General features: G+C 41.2%; 1 protein-coding gene across 1 annotated transcript; it reads left to right on the plus strand.

Annotated features, from left to right (window-relative positions):
* Positions 1-959: 959 nt before the first annotated feature.
* Positions 960-27,193, plus strand: rps6ka2 (ribosomal protein S6 kinase, polypeptide 2; the record flags this gene model as incomplete). The annotated part of the gene is made up of 22 exons (XM_079496201.1): positions 960-1,064; positions 4,748-4,864; positions 6,501-6,582; positions 8,510-8,590; positions 9,121-9,200; positions 12,226-12,332; positions 12,839-12,876; positions 13,354-13,496; positions 14,176-14,246; positions 15,191-15,279; positions 16,131-16,195; positions 18,393-18,495; positions 18,652-18,785; positions 20,833-20,955; positions 21,590-21,679; positions 22,181-22,339; positions 23,312-23,473; positions 23,994-24,070; positions 24,748-24,865; positions 25,215-25,271; positions 25,381-25,461; positions 26,999-27,193. The coding sequence occupies 22 exons, from the start codon at positions 960-962 to the stop codon at positions 27,191-27,193; spliced, it is 2,277 nt and encodes a 758-aa protein (XP_079352327.1).
* Positions 27,194-27,883: the final 690 nt, after the last annotated feature.

Genomic DNA, 27,883 nt, shown 5'->3' on the forward strand with positions numbered 1-27,883 from the left:
AGAGATTATCCTTTGAGTGCAACAGATAATTGTTTTTGCACAGTTTCACACAGTTTCCGTCTTAGGTCGTGTATGTCGCGTGTCTCTATATACAGTACTTCTTAAGTCATTTGGTTTGGTCATGTTCTCTTTCACTTGGTCAGCATCCCTGCCTGCACGCGTGTCTCATTGGATCATGCCATGTGAGGGCGAGAGACAAAGCAAACCACGTGGAGGGAGGGAGAGAGAGACAGAGGTAACCATGAAAGACCATGTGACCCAGCCAGCTGTTGCTGTTTGCTGGTGGGCGAAGGGGGTGGGGGGGTAGAGGAAGCAAGGGATAACAGGAGGTGAGAGGGAGGGGTGGAGGGAGAGAGAGGAGGTATAGGGATAGAGGAAGGGAGGGGTTGGAGGAGCTCTTTTGGCACACAGTGTGACCAGTGTGACAATCCCCTGTACTGCAGAAAGAGAATACAAACACTCTCAGAGAGGACAGACAGGGAGACAGAAAGAGAGAGAGAGAGATCTCACGCACACCACCTCCTCTCTCTCTGTCCTGATTCAGCGGAACATTATAATATCTCGACTCGTGTTGCCAAGCCGCCGGCCGCCGGTAGAAGATAAAAATTGGGAGGCAAAGAGGACCGTCTGTGTCCCTGCCTGCCTGCCTGCGTTCTTATCCGTCTCTCTGCGTACCAGGCTTCCCTCCACCACAGGTGCAGGTTTGCGAAGAGTGAAGCGAGCAACAATGGATGGAATTCAATAGGCTGGCTGGGGGCGAGGAACAAGGAATGAATGAATCATGCATGTAAGAACTGTTTGTGTTTTTTGGGTGAGAAGAATCAAGAAAACTGGGAGAGGAATAGCAAATCATATTGATCTCTCTCTCTCTCTCTCTCTCTCTATGTTCTCTACCAGGACCCTTGCAGATTGATGAATATGATTATGGGATAGGCAGACAGGCCTCGATCCTTGTTACTATGGATACCAGCATGCGTAAATTCACTGTGCGAAGATGGTTCTCCATCTATCTGAAGAACAAGGCGGCAAGAAACAAAAACAACACCAGCATCAGTCAACTAGAGGTCAGTTATGAGGCTCTATCTGTCCAGCTGTAGCCTGTATACCTGGATGAGGGAGTGACAAAACTCCCTCTTCATCTTTAAAAAGAAGGAAGGGAGCAGTCAGAAACAAGAATGAAAGTTCTGTCACCTAGACTAGAGGGTGTGTGTGTGTGTGTGTGTGTGTGTGTGTGTGTGTGTGTGTGTGTGTGTGTGTGTACCTGTGCGCACACATCGCCTCATCGGTATAAGAGCGTATGTGTGTGTGTGTGTGTGCGCGCGTGTGCGCAGATGTGTGCACGTGCGTGTGTGTGTGTGTATTTGTTTTGCCTGTATTGTAGTACAGGATTTCTTTACCATTTCCCTGCTGTCTATATAGCAGGGAATGCCATTTGTACACTCAGAGTTAAATTAACATTGATTTTACAATATAAATTGGGGGTCCGAGAGATAGAAATGCCATTAAATGGGGGTGCGTAATGCATGTCGAACTGAGGGTCCTTGAAATTAAACAGGTTGAGAATCAACTGCTATCAACTCATGGGGGTCCTTGGCATATCTTTTCAAATGGGGGGTCCGCGGGCTAATTAGTGTCAATTTGGGGGACCTTGACATGAAAAGGTTTGGGAACCATAACATGTTCTAAAGAGAGAGACAGAGTCGTGCAGACAGTCCTATCGATTGACAAATCAATACAGATCCTGATTGGCTGGTGGGAGGAATGAGGCGCGAGCAGAGGTTCTATTAATAGCCGGAGAAAGCCACAGTGGTTTCAGATCATTTACCTGAGTATTGTATTTGGGATATAAATAGACACACAGCCCTGCTGCTTTGCTATAAAGGTCCTCCAGTGCATAAAGCATATAAACCAGCATATAAAGGTCCTCCAGTGCCATGGTCAATCCACTTGACACAGTTCTAACCTCTCTGTCTCTCTGTCTGTCAATATGACTTCCACGTACACCCGTCTATCAGTATGTCTGCCGGTTTTGTTTCTGAATTGTCCCAGTGGCATAATAGTGAGCCTGCGTCTTTTGATGTTTTGACTGCGTTCTGCAGAATAGAATATAACATAAGACATAAGATGCTAGATTGAACCACAGAGAGCATACTGACTGGTTGCTTCACGCCCTGGTATGGCAACTGCACTGACCACTAAACCGCAAAGCATTGCAAAGGGTTGTGCGGACAGCCGAACGCATCAGCTGATGTGCTCTCCCCTTCCAAGCCCTGTACGATGAACGCTGTGTCAGCAAAGCTGGAGGAATAATGAAGGACCCAAGCCATCCCAACCGCAGTCTGTTTGAGATGCTGCCGCTTCGCAGTATCAAAGCCACTGGAAATAGACTTCTTTCCCCGAACAATCAGATACATGAACGAACTGATAAGAACCAGAGTGTATCAGCAGGGAAAACGCTAGCCCCCCCACCCCCCCCGCACCTTTGCCCTCTTCCCGCACTATTAAGCTCGAATTGCACCTCTCTACACTATATATTTATGGAACATAGCCTACTGTGAAGTTATCTACAAAAATAATAATAATAATAATACAAATAATAACTTTCCTACTACAAGGAAAACATGCACATGTACATAATTATGATACTCTTTTTCTACTCTTTGTTTTCTCTTTTTTGCACTCTATATTCTATTCTTCTGTTTGCTGTGTTTTTGCTGTGTGTTTGCGGTTTGATGTTATATTATATTATATATATATATTATATATTTTGCTGCTGCATTGTCTGTAAGGAAGCCAAACAAAAAATATTTTTACTCTTATGTACCGTACACAAGATGTAACAATAAAGTACAACCTTGAACCTTGATTCATTTGGATTTGACATTCCTCCATTACAGGCCGAATAAGGAAATCACTTTCTGAATTTCAGATTTGTATTGAAGGGATTGCTTCTTGAAATGCAGCATCCAATTATAATCATCCCATGATAATCCCATAAACAACAGATTTAGCCATCCAACTAAAAGGTTCCTGCCCTCCACGATGCCTCCATCAGCTCTGCTGCATGGGGCGCTCCAACGAAAACAATTGCTGCCAGAAATATGGAGAGGGCATGGGGAGGGGAGGGGGAGGGGGAGGGGAAGGGGGGGGGGGGGGGGGAGGATGGGGAGGGGAAGGGGAGGGGATGCTTCTTGTTGTCATACTCTAATACAGACCCAATGCCCCATCTCAGCACTGGCCTCAATGGCATGCCTCGCTAATCATTAGACTCCCATAAACTGACATTCATTTTCATTTATTTTTCGTTTTTCTTCTAGGTTATATGACCTCAATTACACCCAAAAAACCTGAACATTCAGTGGATTTTCTGTGGTCTGAGATTTTCTCTGTGTCTGTGAAGCCTTTTGAGCTGCAATGAAAACAGGCAAAACAGTGAAAACAGTGACATCTGCTTACATCACACTCCACAGGAAAATCAGAGCACTTGTTTGAGCCAGAAAACCCCAGACCACAGACAATCTACTGAATGTTAAAAGTTCAGGGTTTTTTGGGTGCAACTGAGCTCAGAAAACCAAAAAAAAATTGTCACAAACAATCCCTTTAAAGTTAAGTTTTAGACCGCGACAGAGTCTGACATACCTAGCTGGTTAAAACTGAGGCGATGGAGTCCGACATTAAGACTGAGGTGGGTTTGGGGTAGGGTTAGCAATGTCCGACATACACACATACATACGTGGCCGGTTATAAGACTTAGTGTAGGCTTAGTGACTACTGGGTTGGGCTGCTGGATGCAAGGGGTTGGGCTGTTATGTCTGGCCGATATAGTTGACGGATGATTTCACCCGCGTGCCAAATAGCATGTTCCTGCGCACGCATTACACCCTCCGTGTGAAACGCATCACTGACTGTGTCAGGTGAAAATAAGCGTCTGGTGATGTGTTCACAAGTGCAGTGCACGTTTTCTTTCTTCACATGTGCACAACTGCACATAATGTACAGCTAGTGACTTATGAGCAAGCCAGTGGTTTGTCTGAGCCAGGTATTGTCTGAGGTCATGACAGTGATACTGTTATGTAAACTATCTTTATGCTCAGAGCAGTATTGCTGAGTGCCACTGTCAGCCAGTGATAAGGCTTACATTACACCACAGTATCCTTTTTTGCTCGTCATTTAAAATATCTCCCAATTTGTCTTGGGTAGGGTGCAGACAATCACGTGTCTCAGCACATATAGAGTAATGTTATATTATAGCTAATCTTATAGAAGTATAATTATATACCAGTAAAATCATATGTGTTAATTTATCCATTTCTATCTGAGTATACAAATGGACCTTTATGGGTCCATTTGGCAAATGGTAAGTAGTGCATTTACATATTATCTAAAGAGCTTTAAATTACAATGTGCACTACATTCACCCACACACACATTCACAGCAGGAAAATATGCAAGGAGCACAGGGACACTTGAGCCATGCAGGGATTCGAAACGGGAAAGTTCCCAATGAAGCAGCCGCTCGATAGTCAGTCACCATATTCAAAACGGCGGCCATTTTGCTATTTATGTTAATGAAATGCCACCCCATTCTTTTGTATGACGTGTAAAGCAAAATGCATTTCGTATAACGCACTGCTGCATTGTCAGTCTCCCCTCCCTCTCATCTATTAGCTATTATTTGCAACTGTATACGTGACGACTATTTCTCAGTGGCTGTTTTACTGTATTTCTCTCTCTCTCTCTCTCTCAGGATGACAGTATAGTGAAGGAGATTGACATCAGCCACCATGTGAAGGAGGGCTGTGACAAGGCGGACCCCTCGCAGTTCCAGCTGCTGAAGGTGCTGGGTCAGGGCTCCTATGGAAAGGTGAGTGAGCACCAGTGGTGTAAAGCAGTGGTTCCCACACTTTTTATGTCAAGGACCCCCCAAATTGACACTAATTATCCCGCGGACCCCCATTTGAAAAGATATTCCAGGGACCCCGATAAGTGAAGAGTTTTATGGCTCTAGCAGTGATTCTCAACTTGTTTAATTTCAAGGACCCCCAGGTTTGACATGCATTAGTCATGTCCCCCCCCCCCCCCCCCCCCCCTCCCCTCCCCCATTTAATGGCATTTCTATCTCTGGGCCCCCAATTCATATTGTAAAATCAATGTTAATTGTTAACTCTGAGAGTGTACAAATGGAACCAGCTGCACCTGTTAGGGTCCATTTGGTTCCATTTGTAAACTCTCTTGGTTACAGACCCATAAGGGTCTGTTTGGTTCCAAGATATCATTTAGCTGGGGACCCCCCTGAAACTGCATGCCTCAAGGACGCATATCAACGCATTGTGAGCTTGTAGATCTGAAATGAGTACTTTTACTTTTGGTAAGTTCCAGTACATTTTGATGCCAAGACCTTTGTACTTTTACTGAAGTACATTTTGAATAACAGACTTTTACTTGCAACAGTATTTGTAACAGTATTTGTAAAGTAAAGTACACTGCGGTATTGATACTTTTAGTACAAGATATGAGTATTCTTTACTTTTTCCACCACTAGCATTGTAATCTTCCCACATTTACTTTCCCCACATGTACTACTTTTAACCTAGTCCCTATTTTGCACGTCAAACTCATTATAGGCTAAAACCAAACAAAAACAAATTTCACAAAATATCAAAAGTATAAATATTTTCAAATTCACAACTCAACTCATCACATTGTTATACTGTATGCATGTTATGTTGTGAACTTGTACAGTACTATTACTGTACTTTGGCTATTTTTGCAATTTGTCATACAATGGATAGGGTGTAGACTAGGGCTTAAGTGGTTAAACCACATCCATCATCCCAATTCAAATATGATGGATTAAAAAGATTATCAGATTATATTGTACAATGTGATTGACTGGAAACAAATAGAAATGTGTACTCTTACTTGAACCAGAATTTCCCAGTGCGATGATGCTAATAACTAGGGATGTCCCGATACACTTTTTCGTTCCTGATCCGATCCTGATACCACAATTTCTGCATGTGTTAGCCGATACCGATACCAGTGTTGTGATCTTGTGTTGTGTTTATAGCTATCTAGCTATATATCTTGTGTTGTGTAACTTGTGTTTATAGCAGACTCCTCACTCAAATGTGCACTTGCAGTTTGGGCAATTTGAAAGCAAATCCACATGACCCAACATTGTATTTACCTGCCATAGTGTCAACCCCTTACCCCTGTGTCGGATCGGTGGTTAGACTGGCATATTCGCCGATACCGATATGACCCGATATGACAAATAAGGGCCGATACCGATACTTTTCCGATACAGTATCAGGACATCTCTATTAACAACATTAGATGATTATAGAGGATGATACAGTGGTGATGAACCAGTGTAGGGCTGTCCAATATAACAATATTATAAGACATTGTTGTGATATGAGACTAGATAGCCTATCTGGGATTTTAATATTGTAATAATGTGATATGTGTAATATGGTTTTTAATCTTATTTGCAGGTATTTCTGGTCAGAAAGATCAGGGGACTTGACAGAGGACAGCTTTATGCCATGAAGGTGCTGAAGAAAGCTACACTGAAAGGTAATTAACTTACACACAGTAAGTGTAACTAAGTACTAAGTACATTTACCTATAGTTTTGAGGTATTTGTACTTTACTGGAGTATTTTCCAATACCGTACTTCTACTCCACTATAGATCCAAATATTGTACTTTTACTCAACTATACAATTATATGAAAACTTTAGTTACTAGTTACTTTGTACCAGTAAGACGCCTGAGGGCGAGAAGGTACCTCGCCCTAAAGGGCGCGCCGTCTTGAGTGTACAGGGTTTGATGAGGTCAGATCAACATATGGAATGTCGGAAAAGGTCAGCTCCATATATGGAGATCTAAGGGAGTCAGCGGGGGCAGTGTCTTGAGTGTACAGGGTTTGATGAGAGCCCAGGTAGGGCCAGGCCTTAATTTATAGGCCTGTTGAGAACGTAAATATTGATGACATCAGGGATCTCCATTATATGGGCTTAATTGCGACAGCAAATCGCATTTACTATGACATCAGGGATCTTCATCACTGATGATGTCACGTGATGTCATGAGACCTGGGCACCATGGGCTTTCCCATGTAGGGGGATTTTGAGTGATACACTGACGGACAGGAAATGCACGATTCCATAGTTAACTGCGACCTTCGGTTGCAATAATTTATTCAATCGCGATGCTCAAGGACTCCCTCAAGGACCCCTGGGGGTCCCGGACCCCACTTTGGGAACCACTGCTTTAAGGTGATGGAACTAAATTAAACTCTTTTTCTCTCCTCTCCTCACGCTCGTCCTCCTATGGAGACTCAGATGCATAATAGCGCAAAAACCTGTTGTTTTCATTTTGATTAAACCTAATAAGATTGATACAATTTTGATTGATTGCAATCAACAGATGCGCATTGTTGTGAACTCATGCCGCCTAATCCAAACAATGTGCCAAAAGAAAATGGAATTCATATATTTATTTATTTTTATTTTTATTAAACTACTTTGCAACTAATTTAGATAAAATTGTAAGAAATTCAAGAAAATGTCTAATGTGTCAATCCTGTGGCTATACGCCCAACTAGACGGGGTTATACTAAATTCAAAATGTGTATCCAGTATCTTTGAGCAAGCCTTAATCCTCTTAACCTGCATGTCTGCAATTTGTAGAGTTGATCCCCTGATGCCGTGCATGAGCAAGTGGCACAGACACAGATTTTGTTGTTATATAATCATAGTCGACCAGGCGGGGTCCCCCGCTCTCTACTGTAGGTCCACTTCTTTTATTCCCTCAACACCAAATCACAGAAAATAGACAATGTACGTAAGCTCACAATGTGAAAATGTAATGTTCGCCCTAGAGTATACAGGGACGCTAGGGGTCAAACTTCAAAGGTTTTAAAAGTGCCAGGTTTTGGAAGAGATGGACAATATTACTCCATGGGCTCAATACACGTTCTCTTCAGTTAATTTAAGGAAGTTGTTTCTATACAAAACTCAAATATGGGTATGAGAACCTCGCCATAGCTTACTGATTACGATGTAATTTAGGTTCCATGGATTGTGTGTGCAGAACCCCCCCCCGGCTGCAGATTGAGGGTTTCCATGGAACATGGCTGTGGACTAGGTGTTATTATTGTTGTATACTGTATCTTAATATTGTAGCCATTCTTATTACTGTTGCAGCCCATCTTTGTGTCTTCCCCTCTATCCCTATATCTCTCTTGAGATAGGGAGATGTCATCAATGAGAGTCATTCATTACACCAAAGTAAGCATGGGACCCTCTCTGCACTTTTGTCAAATGCCTGATCAGGGGGCAATTGTCTCTCTGCTTTATATCTGAACTTGTTGTGACATGGCACTATAATAAAAAATGAAGTGAGATCAGAATGAATGCACCATTATTAATAACAAATAACTTTCAGTTCTTTTACACATGAGTGTATTAAATGCCCCCTCTCCATGTTCTACTCCTCAGTTCGAGACCGTGTGCGGTCGAAAATGGAAAGAGACATTCTGGCAGAAGTGAACCACCCGTTTATAGTCAAATTGCACTACGGTAAGTCTCGTTTTACAGTCTGCTGCATACCGTCTGTGTCCGTCTACGTCTGAGCCTAAAATGTCTGACAAAGTTAACACAAAATGTATGTATTTTGAAATCTAGCTGCTCTCATGCTTTCCAGCCACCAAACCTTATCAACAAAAAAAAGTGTCCAGACAGAACTATTTAATACCACCAGACTTTAATGCAGATGAGAAGCTTAAGGAACTGCACAAGAGTTACAATATACAGCTTAGCGCAAAAAAAAAGAAAAGCCGAGTAGTTGATGGCGAATGTGTCCGGTGTGAATATTGGCTCACATAACATATAAACCCTTCATTCAGTATTAAAACCTTGAATCAGCAGTGTGTGTGTGACTATAAGCTTGAAGGTTGGCTGGCTTGCTGGTTTTCGCTTACTAATAAGGTTGCTTAAATGTCTTCCTGTCATGTTTTTTTATACGTGTGTGTGTGTGTGTGTGTGTGTGTGTGTGTGTGTGTGTGTGTGTGTGTGTGTGTTCGTATTTGTGTGCGTGCGTGTGCATGTAGCCTTTCAGACAGAGGGGAAGCTCTATCTAATTCTAGACTTCCTCAAAGGAGGGGACCTGTTCAGTCGTCTGTCCAAAGAGGTAGGATTTTAACCTTGTCACAACCAGCAGGATCATGACTTTGGGTTCCTGGGGATATAGGGGCTGAGCATCTTAAGTTACAATTATCCTTAAACATGCACATTTCCTTAGAATATCTTATATGAATCTGAAAACTTAATCTGAAACACTGGAGGAAAAAAAGTAATGGAGCTGGGAACTTCTCCTTTGGTCCACCCATTCTTGGGACATGTGAGAATGGTCCAGTGGGGGAAAATCCCCTTGTGGGAGTATGGGATTTTACTCTATCACTCTATCACTAAGCACGGGTGAAATTTCACCTGTACACCTGCCTGTAGAAAAAAAACAGGGATGTAGGCAGGGAAACAAACCTGCCTTCTATGATGTCACTGAGCATCATTGAGGTACTGAAAGGCCCACCCACCTCAGACATCAGCAACATTATGATGTCACTGAGCATCATTAAGGTACTGAAAGGCCCACCCACCTCAGACATCAGCAACATTTTCAAAACCACAAAAACATAATTGTCTGCGTGATAATCACCCGGGATTATAGTGTTCTAGGGTTAAAGCATGTGCTTTTCAACTCGCTCATGTTACGTATTTGTGTTTGTTTTCTATTGTTTGAGTGTTTGTCATCACCCTCACTGGCAACTGAGACATTCATGAGTCATGACAATTGGACTTAACGTCCTAAATGATATACAACAGGTCATTTCGAGGAAGCAATCTGATTGGTTGAAACAGCTTTCTAGCCGTGCTTTTTAACCACGATTTTGGATTTGGATCAAAACTCAGCCGTGCTTTTCTCCCAGAGCGCAGCAGACTCGGTGGCTAGGCTAGCTAGTTTCTTGGGACATTTGTGGTCGTAGTGGCTACATCCGTCATTAAAGAAAATATTATTTTTCAGCGATTATCTTAGTTTTAAGGGTAACTGTTGTATAATTGCAATACTACACCTGAGGGTGTTCTTCATCGTCACTTCTGGGATGCCTTTCAGAACTCGCCGGCTGACGATAAAGAACACCCTCTTGTGTATTGCTTAAATATAGCACACCACACCACCGACCCAAACAAATTAGTTGTGCCTTCTGTACACAGTACAACATGTCCTTACCTGGTCCCTCAAGATTTGAATGATTGCATTTGGCAACGTCCTCTCTGTGTGTGTGTGTGCGCGCGCGCGCGCGCGCGCGCGCGCGCGTGCGTGCGTGCGTGCGTGTGTGTGTGTGTGTGTGTGTGTGTGTGTGTGTGTGTGTGTGTGTGTGTGTGTGTGTGTGTGTGTGTACGCGCGCGCATGTGTGTAAGTCTATGTGCATGTGCATACATGCATGCCAAATTTGTCCTCTAGAAGATATCTTTCTAAAGATATTGTTTACCATTAACTGCAGAATCTGTAACCTGATAACTGTGTATGCAATCATGTTAAATAATTCAAATTAAACTTGTGAATGGGTTCTTATGGAGAGCTTGTCCGTCAACCTGTTAAGAACAATTCTTTAAAAGCTCTGAGGTGACCTTTCCATTCATAGTAGTGACGTTTTATTACAAATCATGAACTGTGGCTCTAAAAAATAATGCTCTGAGAATACAAACACCTGACAGCAGGCCTGGGATTTCTTCATTTTATGGACCAGGCCACATGGCCTTTGGTGTTGTCAATTTTTTCTGCGCCATGGCAGTACGGCCATAAACAAAGTCCAAGGAAATATCTTATTCTGTAATTTATGTGAAGTGAGATAGATCGATAGATAGATAGATAGATAGATAGATAGATAGATAGATAGATAGATAGATAGATAGATAGATAGATAGATAGATAGATAGATAGATAGATAGATAGATAGATAGATAGATAGATAGATAGATAGATAGATAGATAGATAGATAGATAGATAGATAGATAGATAGATAGATAGATAGATAGATAGATAGATAGATAGATAGATAGATAGATTTGTCCAACAGCTCCAGTGCAATAGGCTACATACAGAATAAAAAGAGCATGATGAACATATAAGAAATACATTACATCAGTAGATAGAATGCAGTAGAAAAAGACAATAGCTATAGGTTAAAAAGGCATAAGTTAAGAATACAACTAAAACAAAACAAATACATTAACTAACCAACCTCCTCCCGCCTCGTCTCCCCCCATTGATTCATTGTACAGTCTAATGGCCTTCTGGATAAAGGAGTTCCTAAGTATCTGTGCTACATGTCTGGGATAAAAGCCTGTTACTACATTTGCTCTTCTAAGAGTGCTGTGTGCAGTGGGTGACTGACATCATCTAGAATGGCTAGTGTCTTGGCCAGAGTCCTCTTCTCTGCCATCACCGCCACAGAGTCAAGCTTGGTCCCAGTCACCTTGCCAGCTCGCTGACAGGGACCAAGCTTGACTCTGTGGCGGAGGAGAAAATGGTACAGAGAAGAAAATGGTACTGTACAATCAACTGGGGCAGTGCGGGTGGGGCATCAAGGCCACTGTGGCCTCATAGCATGGGCATACGTTTTTGAGAGGCAGAAGGCCAAAGTGAGGGGCAATGGCTGGGTTTCCCAATTAGGAACTTTGTAAGAAGGCCGCCTTAAATTATGCTTAAACTTAGCTCTGTTGGTAACTGTGACTGCCTTCTTTTAATTATTATTTTTAACTCTTTCTATATCAATCGATGTAAGCTATAGGCCCAGGGCATATGGCCCAGTGGCCATTTTGTGGTGCCACAATTCGAAAGCCCATTCATTTTTTCCATAGAGATTTCAGAAGATATTAAAACAAATATCGTTGAATATATATTCTTTCACAGCAAACGTTTTTAACTCATATCTTTGCGTCTGGGGCGGTCCCTGGAACAACATATTTTCAGATGGGGATCCGTAGCCATATACTTTTTGGGGGGTCCTTGACATGCCAACCACTGACATAGAAACGTAGGGTTTTTCAGAAAATTTAGAAGACATACAAATTTTGTAGAATCTGGTCTCAGGTCTCAATGGGTTAAACCGTTCTTTGTTGTGATATTTTGTATTTTTTGGTTTTGTTCCAGGTAATGTTTACAGAAGAGGAGGTAAAGTTTTACCTTGCAGAGTTAGGCCTGGCCTTGGACCACCTCCACAGCCTGGGGATCATCTACCGCGACCTCAAGCCTGAAAAGTATGCGCGCGTGTGCACACACACACTCACGATCTAGCACGAGTAGTGAGCTTGTAGATCTGCCATTTTCCATTACAATTTATTTTGCCTATAATGACATGAACAAAAGGTTGAAAGTGATTAAGAAAACCTGCCAATATGATAAAGGAAAATAGGAAGCCCATGAGTTATTTCCCTTTTCATCCAATAATGTCCAAAATAAAATGCCCACGAAATAAAGCTTGCATTTAATGGACGAAAATGAACGAAAGTTGCACTAATATTTTAGGAATAGGTCAACAATACAAATGACGTTCGTTTTGTGGATTCATTTACTTTTAATGAGTGCCCCCCACAAAATGGACCCTGAGAGAAAGAAAAATTATGTTGTACATTACATTGTTTATTTTAGGTTTATCTGTATGTTATTGTATATACATATTTTTTTTTACAAGACTGTATGTTGATCTTGTATCTTCATTATGCTGAAGCAAATAGTGATGCTAATTCTCTTTTTCTTAACACAGTATTCTTTTGGATGAAGAGGGACACATCAAGATAACTGGTAGGTACCCAAACTCAATCAAGACATCATCTAATAGTAAATGGCATTCTGGGAAGTTTTTCACCGGCCGATTTAACCCTGGCTTACACTTAGTTGTCTGGCTATTATCATCAGCCAGGGCACAGTATGTGTGTGACGAGCAGGCTGCACTACTCTGATTGGTTAACCAATAGTCCGCTTGAATAGTTTCGTAACCGCCCCTTGGAAAAAAAATTAAACACCCTGACCAAGGGGAAACCAGACTAATATACACGCAGTGATATTAGTATGGCTACGCGAGGCTACCTCTAACTATAGATACTGTACCAATCAATAGATTATTATGCTTTCTTCCTTCTTCCCTCTCCATAATTCTTATTTTTCCTCTTTTCTATTTATTTCTAACGTCTCACATTCCTTATTAATAATAATAATAATAACACATTTACCTTTTGATTTTCTTCCTTTTATTCTGTCTCCAATGCTGTCTCTTTTTAGACTTTGGACTGAGTAAAGAAGCAATAGAACATGATAAAAGAGCCTATTCGTTCTGCGGAACTATAGAGTATATGGCTCCAGAGGTGGTAAACAGACGAGGGCACACACAGAGTGCCGACTGGTGGTCATTTGGGGTATTGATGGTAAGACCCTAACCCAGTCTTGCACTTATTACAGTATATTCCACTTTGATAGATCCTTCTGTGACCTAACCCCACTCCGCCAGGTGGTGGCGGTATTGAGTTCACACACACACAGTGAACTCAATACTGCCACCATATGGCCGAGTCAGGTTATCTGTGACCTACTCTACAGAAATAAGTTGATTGTGAATTTTAGGTTGTATATAGGGGAATAATCACATATCTATATATGTATATACATACATTATATATATATATATATATATATATATATATATATATATATACCAAGTAACTGGTAGTGTACTACGAAATCATTGCCTTTTAGTTGGCTTGCTCCCAGTTTACCCACGCTCAGTTTTCACGCTGAAAACAACCTAGGACTAGCAAAACAGTCTTATGTGTATGATTGTTGTACGGTTTGATCCATTGTTATAAAAAAAATAGTAATATGTTTCTACGCTACATAATATTGTTCTAGATAGATGTGCATCATTTGATTGAGTTTGTGTAGCTGGTGCCGTTTCTTTTAATAATATGCCAAAACGCCACTGAAACCTGATAACCACTTACTTAACCAACTAAACCATGACAACATTCAGCCACTATACAGTAAAATATCGCTCTTTACAGTATGAGCCCTGACAGAAATGCCATTGTTTGTTTGTTTTCATTCCAGTTTGAGATGTTGACAGGATCCTTACCATTCCAGGGAAAAGACCGAAAGGAGACAATGGCACTTATTCTGAAGTAAGATAATGTAATAATCATAGAGTAATAAAAGGATAGATCTACAAGCTACGAGCTTGTAGATCTGCCATTTTTGAAAAATCGTGAAAATGTGGCGCAAATCTTTGAATATTTATTCTTTCAGAGCGAACGTTTTTAACTCAAATCCTTGCTTCTGGGGGGGTCCCTGGAACAACATATTTTGAGATGGGGGTCGGCGGCCAAATACATATAATCTTTGGGGTCATTGGCGTGAAAAGTTTTGAGAACCACCAATATAGAAATATAGGTTTTTTAAAAAAAAGGTCAGATGCCGACATCGTCGAGTATCCATGAGTGTATTACTGAGTATAACGCAACTATAGGACCTTTCGGTTTGCCACGCCGCTGCCTTTGATAAGAGTTATTTTTCTTTGTTCTCTTTTCTTTTCTGCACTGTAACCATCTAATTTGGATTTCTTTTGTTTCATGCATCCTATAATGTAATTTTATAACAGCGTTTCCTTTGCTTGATGATCGAGTTCGTGTAGAGCAGTGGTTGTCAACCTTTTTACATCAAGTACCACCTCAGAAGATATCGGCTCTCCATGATGTACCACCAGAATGACTTAATAACTGATGTTAAAATACAGGAATGTAGACTTGCCCCATCCTATTCAGCTATGCATAGTTAACATAGGAAGGAAATGTAATTTATTCTTTGAATAGTTTTTTTTTTTTAATTATTATTCCCATGCCGATAATGCTGCTGCTCTGACGAAACTGTCTAATCCGCGCAACTGATGATATTTCTAATGTGATTAATCCGTTTTCAAAATCTTCTATTACATGGTATACACACACCACAGGTTGAGAACCGCTGGCGTACAGTAGACCATTGAATTGCCTTGTTGAAATGTGCTCTGCAAATAAAACTGCCGTGCCTACATTAGTGTGCTTTCTCCTCATGCCTTATGTGTCTCTAGGGCCAAACTAGGGATGCCACAGTTCCTCAGTCCTGAAGTGCAGAGTTTATTGCGGGCGCTCTTTAAAAGAAACCCGGTTAATCGACTGGGTAGGTGTAAGCATCACTCACTATACCTACTGTATGATGAATGATAAATGTTATGATTAACTAAGTGTGCAGAGGAAAGGAATGGCCGTGATCTTGGTTGGCTGTCTCAGTTGGGCAGAGCAGTCAAAAATAACACCACTGGTGGAAAGTAGCTAAGTACATTTACTTAAGTACTGTACTTAAGTACAATTTTGAGGTATTTGTACTTGAGCATTTCCAATTTCCAATACGTTTACATCTACTCCACTACATCTCAGATCCGAATATTGTACTTTTACTCCACTAGATTTATTTGAAAACTTTAGTTAATTAGTTAGTTTGTACATTTTGATTATTATTACAAAACACACATTAACCACTTCAGCCCTATATACATTTCGACCATTTGAAAATAGCCGATCTACAAGCTCACAATGTGCCGCGATGCGACGCATTGTGAGCTTGCAAGTTTTGAATTCCGGCCATTTATTAGATAAGAGGCACCTAGGATAGAGGAGAGATTGTTAATGTCGTTAGTGTTGAGGCCACAGGGAGTCATTATAATTCCAGACCATGAGATAATAATGATCTCATGGTCTCGCGGTTTGAGTAACAGAATGAAATTAAAGTAAACGACTTCATTATGTCAGGGTTATTGGTTGGATTGACAGGTGTAAACGATTGTCAGCCCATAATGTCACCTTGATGCTGTCTGTCTGTTTGACAGACAGTTGCGGATACAGTCGCAATGTGCAATGTGGCAATGTGCCACATTAATTGAAAATGATTGACAAGTTATTAATTATATTAACGGGTCTTAATAAAAAGCTCTCTCTCTCTCTCTCTCTCTCTCTGTATATTTGGATTGGCAGGTGCAGGGCCAGATGGAGTGGAGGAGATTAAGAGACACCGTTTCTTTGCTCCAATAGACTGGAACGTAAGCAAATGCCATTCTCTGTCTGCCAATATCATCAATGTGAATGCCACAGACGAAAAACAGTCTAAGTCCACACTATTGATCCATGATATATAAATGATAGATAAGGGTTCAGGACAACGAGGCCTTTTCGTGGAGGGGTCAGAATGAAATTTGGACTTAGACTGTTTTTCGTCTGTGGTACTCGACTGCCTGAATGCCTGTTTTTCAATGGCCTTTTTTCATTCACAATTTATTGGGGACACCTACTGGGTAATCCTCACATCATAATCTGACACATACGGTGTAACGAAGAGTGACAGTGTTGTGTAAAGGCGCAGTTAATCGTTCCATAATTCTTTTGTACTTTTATTCAAAAGGTACAAAAGAATATCGAAACCTAATTGTTTCTGATAATGCAAAGCCATTACATTTAAAAGTAGTTTACAATGTGCATTTTGATTGGTGTAATAATGCAAACAGGAGGGGCAAAAACAAGCCATCAAGCACAATCCATTATTAAGAATTGACAACAAATATTAGTTCACTATAACTACAACTTAAAAGTTAAAACCCATGAAAAATAGATTTGTGCTTGGACATACAAATTACATTAAATCCCTGTGGGTCGTAACCTGTAATATGCTGTGAAATAAAATAGGAGCCCAGTTTTGCGCCCCAAGTTATTTAATAAAGGACTGCACCACCATGTCCAATTTGTGGGTGCTTTCAATGTGTGACATTAACTGTGTTGATCGATGTTAAAAACTGTTTGATTACATGTAATAAAAGGATAGAGACTGAACCGGAGCGTTAGCCCCGCCCCCCGCTATTCATTTCAGTGGAAGTTGCTCAGTGGCGTTTTGAAGCACCCGGAAGATCCGTCTACTTCCGCATTTGCCAACCAAATTTTGGTTGGCAAATGCGGAAGTGCAACCGAGCACTCAATGTTAAAGCCCGCAGCTGCGCGGGGTTTCCTCGTCATGAATCCACGGGTCCGCCTGCAGTTCACGCTCCAACCAATAGGGCCGAGTGCTTCAACGCTGGAGAGCCTCCCTGGGGGCTTGGGGTAATAATGGATAATAGTAAGGGCATTTTATCAGGTATTTGACCAATCTGGGAACTAAATCGTTACCAAGAAATTTCTTCACCAATGTGTTTCTAAAGGTGTCTAATAACATATACTAAAAGTTTGAAATTCAACTCCTGTGGGAAATTGAGTTATTAGCATAATATGTGACCATACCCTTAACATCCTATATAAGGCAAAAAAGTCCAAATTTCATCATTCTTTAAGTAGCATGTGACATATGAAGCTAGGGGGTTTTCATGATTCTGAATCCATTCCAAGCATTAGTTTTGCACAAAAAACACTCCTTGGGCTAAATTAGGCCATATCCACTTGACCAAATGTGCTGACCTCATCACGTTTGTGAGGCCGTTTTCCTCCCAAGGAGTGTTTTTTGTGCAAAACTAATGCTTGGAATGGATTCAGAATCATGAAAACCCCCTAGTTTCATATGTCACATGCTACTTAAAGAATTATGAAATTTGGACTTTTTTGCCTTATATAGGATGTTATGGGTATGGTCACATATTATGCTAATAACTCAATTTCCCACGGGAGTTGAATTTCAAACTTTTAGTACATGTTATTAGACACCTTTAGAAACACATTGGTGAATTTAATTTCTTGGTAACGATTTAGTTCCCAGATTTTCATAGATTTCTCTTACTATAAGACAATGCAACTTTCCTGTCCCATTCTGAACATGGCACTTTCTGCTTTGCCGTCTGATCCTACAATAACCAGAATTCCCCCGAAAAGACATGGTTCTTGAGCAGTTCCCTGGGCCATTTCCCCTAGTGGCAGAGGGGAGGATGGCTATAGTTAAGTATGTCCTTATGTAACGCCTGGGATTCGAACCCAGGTCTCCCACGTGGAAAGCCAACATCTTATCCACTAGCCTAATGGGGAAATCCCTTTATCAGACAGAGTCCCAGATCCACTACCACAACAATCAGTGTTGCTGTTGATTTCCTGCTATGGCAATTCAGAGCCCATTGGGACCAAGTATTGAATCATTAGGGGCTACTCCTACTGATGGACGTGGAGTGGAGTGTTCTTCATATTAAAAAGAAAAATGAAACATTTCTCTCTGATGACCTGTGAATAATAATGATCGGACCAAATTATTATGTTTTGTTTTGCCTGTAGAAGTTGTACAGGAAAGAGGTGAAGCCTCCATTTAAACCAACAGTTGGAAGACCTGAAGACACATTCCATTTTGACCCTGAATTTACCTCCAGAACACCCACCGGTAATTAACACGCACGCACGCACACGCACACACACACTCAGTGTTCTGCTGCTATTTAGTCATGTATTTATTTAGTTTAAGTTCATTTAATAGTGAACTTGGACATGAAATAGTTTGGGAACCACTGGTGTAAATAATGTGTGTGTATGAATTTAGATTCTCCAGGCCTTCCCCCCAGCGCCAACACACACCAGCTGTTCAGAGGATTCAGCTTTGTAGCAACCAATCAGGAGTCCACTCCAGCAAGTTCACTAAGGCAGGAAGTGAACAACATCAACCCCATAGCACAGGTAAATGTGTTATTGGGAAGCTATATAGTAACAACTTACCGACTTATCTCATTTATTCATTAAAGGGACACTTATATATATATATATACTTGTAAAATATATATAGAAGATTTAGAACACTTTCTAATATGTGGTTTTAGATATTTTAGATTTTAGCAGTGTCCATGATGTACTGTAACAGACACTGGTCTCACTTCCTTCCTGGACTACATCAAGGAAGCTTAGAGAAGGAAAGGACATGGTCACGTGACTGGGTTGCGCCATGACACTTTCATGGATGCTTTCATGGGAGCCAAACACACCCGGAAGTTCGGCAGAATGCACTGGAGTCAATGAGAGCTCAGTGACCAGCTTATGAACAAACACTATTTCTGAAGTAATCACTTCTGGAAAAATAACAGAAGACATGTACTGTAGCCTAACACATTATTGTCTGCTGTGTTGCTTTTCGATGTGTACACTGTAATTTTATAGAGGTATGGTATCTAAAGAGCACAAAGCACCTTTCTGAACGTACCAAGTATCGCGAGACTTCCCACCGTTGTCTGTCTGTCAGTCAAATCTCACGATACCGCCGAGCCAGAAACGGTACCTGCTGCCGTTTAGATCCCCAAATAAAATGATATACTGTGCACTCTGTGCACATCGAAAAGCAAATGATTAGAAAACGACCTGTGTTTTTGTCTTCTTTTATATTCCTGAACCGATTATATGACAAAGGTCTCAATTGTTCAGAAATAATGTTTGTTAAGAGCTGGTCCAGCCGGCTCCATTCACTACATGTATTCATTGAACTTCCGGTGTGAGTTTTGGCTCCCATGAAAGTGTCCATGAAAGTGTCATGGCGCAGCCCAGTCACGTGACCATTTCCTTTCCTTCTGAAAGCTTCCTTGGACTACCGGCTTTTTAGACAGCTGGTGGATGGAAATTAAGCTCCACCCACGCGGCAGATTACCACAACGGCCAGATTCCCGGAAATACTGGCCCCCGCGGCAGTCAGCCGCGGGGGTGGAGCTTAATTTCCATCCACCAGCTGTCTAAAAAAAACGGAAAAGAAGCTGGCCGACAGAGAAAACGTCCGCGGCTCTCTGGTAGATGTGGCTACAGCCTAAGACAGCCCTCCCCCTATATCCACAAGGAGGAGCAGTGCACCAAAGCATTATGGGAATTGTAGTCCAGTCAGGAAGTGAGCCCAGTGTCTGTGACTCACAGACACTGGGCTCACTTCCTGACTGTGACATCATGGACACTGCTAAAATCTAAAACCACATATTACACACATAAAGACCCCCAGGAAAGTGTTCTAAATCTTCTAAACGTCATGAACATATATTGGTTTGCGTCCCTTTAACCTACAATCATGTATTCTTCTTTTACTAAACTGATTCATTGATTGGTTTGGCCTTTCCAGATTAATTAGTTAGAGACTTAATTAACAAACCAATTGTTCAATGGACTTAGATACATGCTGTCGGCAAGAAACCACCTAACTCCATTTTGGAGGTTTTTGATTTTTGTTGCATAAATCAGTGCTATTGAACACCCTTTACGTCTGTGTTGTTTAAAAAATATTGAACCAATGGAAACTGGAAGTAAAAAGTGCTTTGGACAAAACCTCTTAACTCCATTGGACCCTCAAACTGCCTGCTAAAGCAACTAACCTCTCCCCCTCTCATGCAAGTAATTGACAATATATAAAGTCACAACACCAACTTTGATGAGGAATTATTGCTTTGTTTTCAAAATATACGGTTTTCTTAATTTCCTGAAAAGGTTATATTTTTTATTTCCTGGAAAATGAACATTTTGGAGTTAGGTGGTCCTGACAGTAGAGATATAATCTATTCTTAATTTCCCTCTTTGGGGCAATTAAATATAAATTGTAAATGGTGCATTTTTATAGCACCTTTAACCAAGGCGCTCCACCGTCTGACAACATTAAAAATACATAAAATATGTATATTAATAAAGAATACATAAAATATTCTTAATATCCACAACATCTATCCACAACAACCCCCCCCCCCCCCCCCCATCTCTTCCACAGAAATTCCACAGTGATGTGCCGTTCAGTGACGTGTATGAGTTGAAGGAGGAAGTTGCACAGACAGCAATGTCAGTATGCAGGAGGTGTCTGCACAGAGTTACTGCTGTTGAGTATTCTGTTAAGGTAAGGACGTCTACACAGAGTTACTGCTAATGAGTATTCTGTTTACCCATTTAAGCACTGAGACCAGAATCTACAAATGTCTAAGTCTTCCAAATCATGACAGTTTTCTGAAAAACCCTGTTTCTATGTCAGTGGTTCTCAAAGTTGTGTAATGTATTTGGCCGCCGACCCCCATCTGAAAAAATGTTGTTCCCCCCCAGAAACAAAGATTTGAGTTAAAAACATTCGCTCTGAAAGAATACATGTTCAAAGATTTGAGCCACATTTTCACGATTTTTCAAAAATAGCTGATCTACAAGCTCTTAGTTGATATATAGTCGATGTACTTTTTTTTTTTTTGCATGATTCGACTTAGAGATTGGTGTAATTTGTGAAGTTATGGTGGTGCGTTCAAGTAAAAGTGTTTTTGTAATGGACCTTGTATTGTAAACTATAGCATGTCAGTATCCTGCATTACTGTACACTCATCCACAATATTATTCTGGAGATAAATGCTGAGTCACTCTTCCACTGTGGAAGGGGGGGGGGGGGGGGGGGGGTACTGAATAATGTAAAGCTACCACAATGCATTCCACATTTCCAAGTTGTATTATTTTGTAATAAAGACATTCTCTATATTTCTTTACTTTTACAGATTATTGAAAGATCAAAGAAAGATCCATCAGAAGAGATTGAGATCCTGTTGAGATATGGACAGCATCCAAATATTATTACTGTAAAGGATGTAAGTGTAATCAATAGAGGTCCGATATTCACTTTTTTTGCCGATATACCGATATCGTCCAACTCCTAATTTCCGACAGGCACACCTGCCCTCTGCAGTGCTCTAATTTGAAAGTGACTGAAGTCTGTCTCATTTCTCTCCAAAGGCACTTGAAAATTATGGAATATGATTAAGGCTTACTGTGATTATGGTAGGCTCACATTTCATATCACACATCATACAGTAAGAACTTTTACCGAGATTGGACACCAGATTGGACTTTGTAGCCCTTTTCAATGCATCACTTAATTGTATAGGCGAGTATTTGTTATATGGGTGTTGGAAAATTAAAGTGCCCCCTTTGGAAAAAATATATGCCCCCTGCTGATTTGTGCCTGGAGACACTGTGGTCTTGTGTGCTGAAGATAGTTGCTTGTACTGATCGATGTTGTTTGTGTGTATGTGTCCGTGTGTGTCCGTGTGTCCGTGTGTGTGTGTGTGTGTGTGTGTGTGCAACTCCAGGTGTTTGATGATGGCCAGTGTGTGTACCTTGTTCAGGACTTACTGAGAGGACAGGAGCTGCTGGATAGAATCCTGACCAGCACAACTTTCACTGAGAGGGACGCGTCGGACATCTTCTGTACACTCTCCAAGACAGTAGAATACCTGCACTCACAGGGGGTAAGAGATGGGTAGAAATGTTTAGAGAGAGACGAGAGAAAGACACATACTGTACACTGTATGGACAGTATGTGTCAAAATATGGACGTTATTATTATTACCGGTACCTTATATTATCTTGCTGGTAGTATAATGTTAGCTTGCTCAGGACGGGAACCCCTGTTTTAATCATTACGTTATTCTTTAGCTATTGAAAAATAGCAGATCTACAAGCTCATAGCGCGGCACTCGGTGCTGCGCTATGAGCTTGTAGATCTGCTACTTCTGAAATAAATCGTAAAAATCTGGCGCAAATCTTTGGATATATATTCTTTCAGATGGGGGTCGGCGGCCAATTACATATATTTTTGGGAGTCCTTGACATGAAATTGTTTGAGAACCACTGACATAGAAACATATGTATTTCAGAAAACTGTCAGGAAAAAAAACTGTTAGAAGACATTTCTACAGGCCTAAATGGGTTAAGTGTGCAGCAGTGTCTAGCACCTACCTACTGTAACTGCAGACAGTGTTCACTTTTTGGTTTAGTAGGTGGTGGGAGTGCAGCAGGGCAGGGATGACATTACTCATGCCAGTAGTTCCCGCTGCAGATTTATATCATTCATGTCATACTGTATTTATTTTCTACTGTAGATTCTATGACATTCTGAATTCATTTCCGGGTTTTAGGACACCAAACTGTGGCACTCTATTGGATGTAGCAAGAATATCAGAAATCTAGGCCTGGGCCTGGGCATAATGGTCCGGGCACCATAGGCTGCTAATCCAGTGCGACAGTGTGTCGTGGGTTCGACTCCCGATCCCGAATAAATGCAAAAGCCAACATACATATATACTGTATCTTTACAAATGGAGACAGAGGAAGAGACTTTTGTGGAAGTCATAGAAATGCATGCAGTGTTTAAATAATCACACTACGGTGTAAATTAAATGTGTGACAACCCGTCTGTGTGTGTACATGTGTCTCCGTAGGTAGTACATCGGGACCTGAAGCCCAGTAACATTCGCTATGCAGACGACACTGGACTCCCAGAATGCATCAGGATCTGTGACTTTAGTGTTGCTAAACAACTCAGAGCTGAGAATGGTTTACTGATGACTCCTTGCTACACAGCTACCTTCATAGCTCCTGAGGTATAATAATAATAATAATAATAATGTTCCACAAAATGTTTATCTTCATATAATTGCTCCTCACTAATGTTCATGATAAAATACCACAATTTTTTTTCCTACTCAGTCTGTGTCTCATAAGAGGGCTGTGGGCAGTTCAGCAACCCGTCCACCAGTGACATCATCGTTAGGCAGATTTTTTTTAAACAAGATTTTAAAATATATATATATATATATATTTAGATTTTTATTATCGTGAGAACGTATGCTTCCATTATTGTATTTAGCTTGGATTCGCCATCGATAATGTCCAATGCCCACAGCCCTCCTATGAGACACAGACTCAGTAGAAAAAAATTGTGGCATTTTATCATGAACATTAGTGACGAGTCTGACGACCAATTATATGAAGGTAGGTTGAAAAGTGGTGAAGTGGTCCTTTAACCCCAAAGGGAGAACAATGAACATAATGCATGTCATGTTCTCCACAAATACAATCAATTGTTTGTATCATACATGTATGTGCGTGTGTGCGTTACAGGTAATGAAGAAACAGGGTTACGATGCAGCCTGTGATATCTGGAGCCTGGGTATCCTGTTATACACCATGATAGCTGGGTAAGTATTGAAGTACTGTGCTACGGCCACAGTATCGCTGCTCAGTTGCATTTGCAGAAGGCTGTCAAATGTGTATTGAGCAGATCCATAGGTCAGTGGTTCCCAAAGTGGGGTCTGGGGATCCCCAGGGGTCCTTGAGGGAGTTCCAGGGGGTCCCCAGCTAAATGATAGTTAGGAACCAAATGGACCCTTATGGGTCTGTAACTCAGAGTACAAATGTTTTGTACACTCAGAGTTAAATTTACTTTGATTTTACAATATAAATTGGGGGTCCCAGAGATAGAAATGCCATTAAACGGGGGTCTGTAAAGACTAATGCATGTCAAACTGGGGGTCCTTGAAATTAAACAGGATGAGAATCACTGCTAGAGCCTCTCTTATGGGGGTCCCTGGCATGTATTTTCAAATGGGGGTCCGCAGGCTAATGAGTGTCAATTTGGGGCTCCTCGACATGAAAAAGTTTGGGAACCACTGCTATAGGTGTGTATGAATCTAGCTCTCTCTCCCTGTGCAACTATAGGATGGATAATTGTATTTTTTTTTAAATTCCTGCTTTAAAAAAAAAACACATTTCAAGTTGCATAAAAGCTTTATGAAATTAATTTCTCCGCTGTCTGATATTATTTCCTTAATGTTTATAAAACAGCATCTGGTTATTGTGTACTTTCTCTGGTCAGTTTCAGTCCGTTTGCCAGCAGTCCTGAGGACACTCCAGAGGGGATTCTGGCTCAGATCGGCAGTGGGAAGGTCCTTATGTCTGGGGGGAACTGGGACCTGGTGTCAGACTCCGCTAAGGTTAGCTACTCATGTTTGTTGTTCATTGATAGGTGCTATTGTAAGTAACATACTGTAAATATATTAATTAACACGGTATGGTGTCATCGATAGGCGTTATCGTATGATACTGTAACTCTAACATGGTATGGTTTCGCGAAAACCGACTGCATGGTTAAGCCAGAACTGCTATTTTTTTGGCCGAAGGAGAAGAAAAAACAGACAAATACAATAATGGACCAAGAAGTCCCTTCGGCCTTGGTCCATTAATAATAATAAAATGGCACAGTTCTAAAATAAAATAATCAAATAATAGTTAAATAATAGTGTGTGTGCGTGCATGGTGTGCGTGTACATCTGCATGTAACAGGATATTGTGACCAAGATGCTACACGTGGATCCGCACCAGCGCTTGACTGCCCCACAGGTAAACTCACAATACATTTATACAGCTGCACTTTATTATTACTATTGTTAGTGGAACATGTTAGAGAACAGTCCATTGTGATTTGAATGATGCTCCCCATCCATGGCAGATTCTTCGTCAGCCCTGGATCGTACAGAGGGACCAGCTCTCTGACAGCCCTCTCACCAGACACGACCCGGTGGTAGTCAAGGTGATGGTGTGTGTTCCCCCTGTTTTGTACCGCATGTGTACGGCATTGCATGTGTTTTGTGTTCACTTGTAAATTAGTTAGTTGTGTTTCTGACTTGTTTATTGCATGTTACATTATCTAGTTGTTGTTACCCTTTTGGTTGCTAGAATGACTACAGTACTTCTCTGCTCATTCTCTATACCCTTACATGTTTGTTTCAGAATTATGTACTGTGGTGGTTTTTGCTTGATTGATTTGTTGATTACTTTATTAGTAATAAATGTGAAGCGCAGTAAGACATTAAGGCTAAAAGTATAACACAAAAAAGTACTGGGGACTTGTGTCCAATCTGGTCCTACGTAGGCTATTCACCCCGAAAGGTAGCGTTTAGTTTGCTTTATTTTAGATGATGGTGGTGGTAAATGTTGGATGGATAAACTGAGACGCTTAAAGGAGAATTCCATGCTAGAAGGCTTTCTTACCTTTCTTTATAGTTGTTACGTCCCCACCAAAGAGGTCCAGGTGTTTTTTTGTGCAAAAACTCCTTATTGGCTATTTCCCCTACCATAAGCCCTCAATGAATTGCATTGAATGGGAATTGAATGGGGTATGGGGTGTTGTGCTAATTCGCTTATTTCCATCGAAATAAGTAGTAAAGTGTGCCGCTTGGGATATTATTTACATTATGAAGAGAGGGTGGGGAGAGATACAAACAAATAATAATTTTGAGTGATGGAAATAAGCGAATAAGCACAACACCCCATAGCCCCATTCAATTCCCATTCAATTCAATTCATTTAGGGCTTATGGTAGGGGAAATAATAAGGAGGTTTTGCACAAAATAAGGGGCGATTCATACTCCTATTTTAGAGCCGAATAAAAGTCGGTTCGGCTCTGTAGAGCCTACAATGTGACGTAATTTGAGGTTCGGGGGGGCGGGTACCGTCCTAAAGTCGGCTCTTCGGTGCTACTGAACATTTCTGACGAGCCGAAATCATTTCGGCACTACAGCGCCGAAACAGCGGTAAAATAGGAGTATGAATCGGCCCTAACACCTGGACCTCTTTGGTGGGGATGTAACAACTACAAATAAAGGTAAGAAAGCCTTCTAGCATGGAATTCTCCTTTAAAGGGACACTTCACCCTGCAAAAAAAAATGTTAATGCCGTTTATAAGATTTAGAACAATTTCCTGGGGGTGTGTAATGTGGTTTTAGATATTTTAGATTTTAGCAGTGAGCCCAGTGTCCCTGATGTCATGGACACTGGGCTCACTTCCTTCCTGGACTACAATTCCCATAATGCTTTGGTGCACTGCTCCTCCTTGTGGATAGGGGGAGGGCTGTCTTACTGAGACAACATGTAGTCCAGGAAGTAAGTGAGCCCAGTGTCTATGACATCAGAGACACTGGGCTCACTGCTAAAATCTAAAATATCTAAAACCACATATTACACACATAAAGACCCCCAGGAAAGTGTTCTAAATCTTCTAAATGTCATTAACATATATGCTTTTCCCTTTAAAGCGAGACAATGTTGTTCTCCTTTCTGTCCACCAGGGGGCACTCTCTGCCACCTATTCTGCTCTGATGCGCTGTCCTCCCATCCCAGTCCTGGAGCCTGTTCTGTCGTCCAGTTTAGCTCAGCGACGGTCAGGGATGAAGAAAGCGGATGAAGACGAAGCTAATGAAACGGAGCCTCCTCAACCTACACCACCTGAACTCGTCTCGATCAAGCCCAAAGAAATGAACTAGTAGGCCTAATCCCAAATAATAACAACAATCCTGTATCATGGGTATTTTTGTTTGTTTGTTTTTTGAAAGGAAAATCCTCTCCTAGGATAGAATTGGAAGTAATTGCACCCCATGGAAATATAATACCAGCTTCATAACACTACTGTAACCATCGGCTACACCAAAGTGTCACTGCTACTTACTCTGTTCTGTAACCCAGACTAAAATACAGACGCTTCCTGTGATTGGCTCTTCTAGGCCTACTCTTGCTGTTAAATCGAAGAGTAGACTATAATATCCTTTCAATAAACACTTAACCTCACTCACATGTACACAGTAAAATCCTTAGTTTATTAACTCTGACATTGTACATACTGTATACGCATACACAAAAACGTTTGTTTCAGATCATTCTGGATGTTTTCTGGGGCGGATGTAATGTTTACCTCAGTTCTGGGAGACAGTCAGAGTAAGTGTCAAGTCTATATGTTTTTGTCAGAACAAAAATGTCTGCACTAGTAAACTAGTAAGCTAATGAAGCTCTGCACTAGTAAATAGAAAATCAGACATGTACGTCTGAAGTGAGTGGTGCAACAACGCCCCCTGTTGGTACCCTAAATATACATAGGGACGGACATGGGGACGGACGGACATTGCTGGTTATAGGAGTGGTTGCACCACTCAAAAAAATAACTATGGGCCTCATGGCCC

The sequence above is a fragment of the Electrona antarctica genome, assembly GCF_951216825.1.
Source record: "Electrona antarctica genome assembly, chromosome: 3".
Lineage (NCBI taxonomy): Eukaryota > Metazoa > Chordata > Actinopteri > Myctophiformes > Myctophidae > Electrona > Electrona antarctica.